At 35.2% G+C, this 6,450-nt stretch overlaps 1 protein-coding gene across 50 annotated transcripts in view; it reads right to left on the bottom strand.

The window, feature by feature from the left end:
• Positions 1-6,450, bottom strand: part of LOC143660720 (uncharacterized) — a 298,041-nt gene that overhangs the window by 127,344 nt on the left and 164,247 nt on the right. For 49 of the 50 annotated variants that reach the window (XR_013164299.1, XR_013164295.1, XR_013164261.1 and 46 more), the window contains one exon: positions 2,720-2,776. Coding sequence is in view for 3 of the 50 variants with exons in the window: in XM_077134150.1 (XP_076990265.1) it covers positions 2,720-2,776 (57 nt within the window). In the remaining 47 variants the exon portion in view is untranslated. Of the gene's footprint in view, positions 1-2,719; positions 2,777-3,346; positions 3,412-6,450 lie in introns of all 50 variants that reach the window. The other variant, XR_013164846.1, reaches the window with a different exon arrangement.

The following is a 6,450-nucleotide window of genomic DNA, read 5'->3' on the forward strand; positions in this document are numbered from 1 at the left end:
ATGGCATTTAAAATAATTGTAAAATATAGTAGTGTTAGTCTATAAAACTAACATTTGGCTAAATTTTCAGCAAATATGCTATACTCATAATGATACAGGAAAACTTTATTAATCATGACTGAAATTGGGATGTACTCAAAGACAACAAAATGAGTACCTTTGATTTGGCTTCAATAACTTAAAATATTTAGAAACCACTCTACTGAGATCTTTTACAAACAGAAAACTGAGGTATATTTTTGGGTTTATTATCTATAAAGCTCAGAAACATCCCTCGATAAGATGAATATTTGTTTAGTTTTGCTGAAAAGAGGCATTTCACACAATATGATTGTTAAAATCTGTTGTTCACACTGATAAAATCTTAGAGGTATACAATTACAATTATTTTATAAATAAAACTTGCCTCTGAAGTCATGAGAATTTTGCTAAAACAAGAATTGCACAGAAGTTACTATGATCATCTAAGGCTTCAAAATAAATAAGCAATGGATTTTCTATTTCTTACTATTCTAGCACTAGATTTACAACTAGAACCAAAGGTCTCTCTCATATAACAAACCAAGCTGCAAACCTATACCTTTTGAAAAATAAGTTCTAACTATTTTGGAAAAGTGAATTATCATTCCCAAAAGTTTTAAATTAATCCAGGTCTGTAAGTGCTTTATATTAAACTAACATTTTGTCATCCAATAAAAACACATGAAGATAAGGAATTAGGTTTCATCATGAAATTCTTTCCTATTAGCTTTCAGCTTCTTGAATTGGGTGATAAGTTATGAATACATTTCAGTGTAAATGTTAAGTTGAAAATCCTACAATTGTGAGAAACAATATATCCCAATATGCAAGTTTACCACCATACTCTGAAAGTATGACATACTGGTAGAAAAACAGTGCAACACTACCTTTCTGGCCAGCAGATGTCTCTCTGCAGTCCATGACACTAACCAAGAAGATAACAATATATTAAAATCCCCATCATTGATACATCTGTGTGATCCCTGGATTACTTAAGGGAACAAATTTTGTGAGACTGTACTCTCAGAATAGTAATGTTTCTAAAAAAAAATGAATATGGCTCTAAACAAATATAGGAATTAACAGATGAAAAATAAATGCATTATTGGTAGGGTATTATTTTTGGAAAATTATATTTAATATACAAGATTTAACAGCACAGAGAGCTCTACATCAATTAAAATGGTGAATAAAATGATTCTTGGCAACTGGTCATGAGGAGAATGTCAAAGTTCAACCAGATAGAAAGTTGAGGAGTAGATATTATGTACTGAAATAGAAACAGTTACAAAAGTAAGGAGAGAGTTCTGCACACAAAGAATTAAAGTCTGAGGAGCTTTTAGGGATAGAAGACACTTGTGCTCATTACCACATAAGGAGGGGAGAAAAGAAAGAAAAGATGTGCTCCTATTACAGCACCAAAATATTGCAGGTTTGTTAAAATATGACTCAATTAAAAGTTATGAAATCCATTTTTGTTGGATATAACCAGCATTAAATAGAAGAGAAAAATAAAAATAAAGTACAAATAGATAAGAAAATTCTATCACAACTCCCATATAGTAAAGGTATTATTTGGGGAAGCCATATACCCACATACACAAATGTATGCTTTGGTCAAAATATAATATGCTTTTCTTATTGGGAACTGCTATTGAAATAAAGCCACTGACCTACTGAGTTTATCACAAATGCCACCTCTCCCAAGTTAATATCAGATACAGCATTTCCAAATAGAAAAGTAACTTTCACAGGTAATATTCCAAAATACTCAAACGGAAACATGGCAAGATATAAAACAATGTAGAATTTAAAATAAACTACACAAATTGTGAAACAGAGTTACAGGGAAAGAAGATACAATAAGAAAGACATCTAGAGAAATATTTCATTCTAACAAGTCAGATAGCAGAACCCACTCTGGATGTTTTCTTCACCCCTGAATAAAGCATGCCGATATGATGAGCGATTGGAATCTGAGGAGACAGAAAGGCTGAAGATGAGGAGGAAGGTGGAATCAATCAGGGCAGAAAGCTCAAGTCTTCTAAGAGAAGTAAAAAGGAGGTAGGAATTTTGTTGACTGTATCAGGTATCAGTAACACCAACAGTTTTATCAAAGCTAGTACTTTAGAAAGGGTCAATAGTTTGCAACTTCCTATTTCAAGTTATCACCTCCACCATCAAAAAATTTTAGTGCTGTTCTTAATGCCACCCTCTCTATGTTTAGTAACTATCCATAAGCTATTTTTATGGTTACCTATATATAAACTAAGCTTTCCTCCAATTTCCCAAATGACAAAAGCACTCTCTCTTCAAGATGTTTCAAAGATGCTTGTTTTGTCTCAAGATCAACTACCTGTCATAAGTTTATCATATCATATCATATTATCATGAATGGTCATGACTTAGGATGCGTAGACAAAAAAAATTAAGTTTCTCAGAGTCAATGTGCCAAGCCACACAGAATCAGAACTTACCAATGATGTTTATACTTGTTTTAAGAAAAGGGTTTGGTTTTGCTGGGTATTTTTTATTTGTACAATTGGGCTGTTTTGGGCTCACGTACATTTTTAAGAACTTACTACTATTAATAACAAACCCTTATATAGTATTTACTGTGTGTCAGGAATGTTTCTCAACACTACAAATATTAACATGTTTAACAAATGTCTACACAACCCCTGCTAATTTCAGTTACCTATTTAGTGGTTTATTCTGTTCCATGAAAAGTTCGTCTGTCTTTTTCATTTTTCTCCTGCAAAAGATGAGAAAAATATTTTTAGTCAAATAGTCACAAATACATACATAAATTTTACACCATTATTTGATACCTTCCTAACTCAGAGAGTACTTAAAGGGCATAATTAAACTTTTAGACAATTATTTCAGCTGCCTAACTTTACTAGCCATAACATAAAGTTAGATGCTTTAGGAAACAATTAAGAATAAGATTCTCCTTGACTCTGATTCCTTATACTTTTTTTTTCACATGGGCAGGCCCCAAGAATCAAATCCAGGTCTCCGGCATGGCAGGCGAGAATTCTGCCATTAAGCCACCATTGCACCACTCTGATTCCTTATACTTTTAATATGCCTTTTCAAACTATACTCTTTCTGAAGTTCTTTTTAAGGTGGGCAGTACTTTCTATCTAGCAGATAAAATAAATACTATTCTAAAGATAGAAACAACTGATGGACATAGCTATTATAGATTTACATAAAATTAAAAAATAATAATTTTAAGGGAAAGAGGCATTCATCAGAAAAAGAGGGTCTTGCTTAGGAAAAGCAGTTATTCAGAAAATCTCCATCAGCCAACATTTACCTTGGGGTATTCACAACAGTCTAGGGTCTTCACCTCAACTTTGTTGTCTCAAAAAATCTATCTCACTGTGATTCAAATAAAAAAGATCAGATTTATCAATACTAATTCATGCTAACAAAGCTCACAAGAAGTTGATATATAAAGCCATAATGCCTATGTATTCATTTATAATGTAAAATATAACTGTCAGACAGCTTGGACTCTTGCTACAGCTTAACCAATGTATTCACATTTCTTTAGTCAACAAATACCAAAGGCCAGTAAATCCCAGGCATATGCATCTTACAGGTAGGTTAAAGATGAAACCAAATTAACAGAACATGTTTGGTGAACATAGTGAAGCAGATGGCTTTAATAACCATCTAGAAGCCAACTGCTTCCAAAATTATCTCTTCTGTCATGTGTTCTTCTCTTCCACCACCACCATCCTAGTCTGAGCTGCCACCATCCTTTTCCTTTACAAACACAAAACACCTCCAGCTATTTTCCCAGCTTTCACTCTCTCTCTCTTCCAACCCATTATCCATAATGTGGTTAGAGTAAACATTTAAAATAGAAAACAGTTAGTGGCTTAGTCCTACTTAAACTCTTTTAATGTTCTGCATTGGTCTTATTACAAACACCTGAACTTGACTCTAAGCCCTCACTCTGGCCCTGCTTAGCTCTCTAGCCTACTCCATGCACTACTCTTCCTACCTTCCTCTCACTTCAACCACACTGGTCTCCTTTTGCTCCCTTGAAAGCCCAAGGTCCCTCAACACCTCAGAGGTTTTTTACACTTTGTTTCCTCTGCCTAGAAATTAATGCACACACTGTACTCCCCCACCCCCAAACACACATTGCAGAGCCTAGTTTGAATATCACTTTCTAAAACCCCCCAAACTAGGCCAGATTCCCCTATTTTAAGCTCCCACAGTACTTTGATCATCTCTTGCATAGCACTTACCACAGTTTGTGATTATACATTAATGCGATTATCTGATTTACGTTTATCTGTGTCCCTAGACTAGAAGTTACATAAAGGCAGATACTGTGCTCATTAGCATATTTCACAATATCTGCACATAACTGAAATTCAATAGACAAATTTCATTCAATTGATAATGGCTTTAGGCTATTATAACTGTTGCACCAAGACCAAAACAGGGATAATTCTGCAGGGCAAACTGTAAGGTTTTCCTACTAGGCTCCAGCCTCCCTACCGTTCCCTCCCAATCTTAGGGATCCAGTAGTTAAAAGGTCACTGTCAATGTTCACTTCCGTGAGTTTATTTCCTATACTTCCCTGGCTGAAGTAAATCTTAAGATATTAAAAGAGAAATAGCAAAAACTTCAAGATACATTTGGGTAAGCAACTTTGCAGAGAGTATTTGTGGGGATGGGTTACTAAAAACCACTATAAACAAAAAGGAAAATTTACACTGTGGCCAAAGGAAGCCCTGATAAGACCACAGAGGCAAGCCACATATGTGCACACACATATGTCCAAAGCAGTAGTAGTGCTACAGAGAGAAAAGGAGTATGAAAGAGTTTGCTGAGGGATGTCGCAAAAACTGAGGGGCTGACAGCAAAAAAATTTGGAGTTCCCGAAAACTGCATCTTCTCCAGTACACAGGAGACTTGCACTGTACTGACTGTGTCATTCTTCCATCTGCCCTGCAAATCAACAATTAATTGGCATTTCTTATCTCACTGTGGAGAATGTTTTAAATGGCTCACAGCTGGAACAGACTGCTGTAGTTAATTTTTAAAAGATATTCCCTAATACTCCAGGCCTTTTACGTGATGGGAATAAGAACAGGTGGGAAGATGTCCCACAATGCATTTGGCTCTAAATTTATAACTAGTCATGGGGTTTGAAAGAGCAAATTTCATTCATTCATTCCACAGATAGTGTGTACCTAGAATAAGTGAGGCTATGATTTAGCTGCTGAAGACACTGCACTGAACAAGTAAAAAATCCTCTCCAAAAAGATGTAACATCCTTGGAGGAGAGAGACAATATATAACACCTAGGTAAAATGATATAATATATATTATGAAGAAAAGTAAAGGAAAAGGAAGGTGACAGTGAGAATGTGTTTGCATGTGTGGGATGGGAGTTAAATTTTAAATAGCAGGTCAAGAAAAACCTCACTGAAAAATTAACATTGCTCACAGAAGATCTGTAGGAAGTATGGAAGAGAGTCATGCAAATATTTTGGGAAATACAGCTCCAGACAGAGAGAGAAACAGGTGCAAAGACTGAAGTTCTGGCCTGTCTGTCCTAGGGGACAATAAGGAGTAAGCTAGAAAGAGGGTAGTAGGAAATGAGATCAGAGAAGTAAGTAATGAGCTTCCCAAGGCCAGGGGCACTATAAGACATTATTTTCCATTTTGAGAGCTATGGAATGCAACTGAGAGGTTTTGATGAGCACAGGTTCAAGGTGACCTGGATTGTGATTTAAAAGGATCATTGTTGCTGCCGTGTTGAAATGAGACCGAAGAGGGGCCATGCAAGGGAGCAGCAAGGCCAGTTATTAGCCTCCTGAAACAATCCAGGCAGTGATAACGGCAGCGTAGACTAGAGTGTGGCAGGGAAGGTGCTTCTAAAATGTTCTGAGATTCTTTCAATTTACACCAAAAAGGGAACTTGAAGGAAATGCCCTGGGACTAACTATAACTACCTCAAGAGCAGGTCTTAGTGGTCTTAATCCTTTTATTACAAAAGGTGTTTTTTGTTTAAATGTTATTTTTACAAAAGAAAACTTAGTGAACTTTTATCCATTACAGAAGTAATATATGATCATCACAAATAGTAGAAAAGAAAAAAAAAGCTTTGATTCAAACTATAAAAGAATTAAATATACAAGTACTTTCTATACAGGTCACTACTGTATACTGGCATTTTCATTTACTCTGAAAATACAAGGTTTCTTCCCTACATAAGGAAAAAGATCATCATATACATGTGGCCATGGTAGTTAAAAACATCAACAAAAGGTTTTCCAATTATAGATCTATTGATATACAAGAGAATAAACACCAAAGAGCAGTATTCTTAAAACCATGCTTAGGTCAATCTGGTCTAACTAACATTTTTCAGCTCTGCCAATTTGAATTCAC

This window comes from Tamandua tetradactyla, chromosome 1, assembly GCF_023851605.1.
Source record: "Tamandua tetradactyla isolate mTamTet1 chromosome 1, mTamTet1.pri, whole genome shotgun sequence".
Classification (NCBI taxonomy): Eukaryota; Metazoa; Chordata; class Mammalia; order Pilosa; family Myrmecophagidae; genus Tamandua; species Tamandua tetradactyla.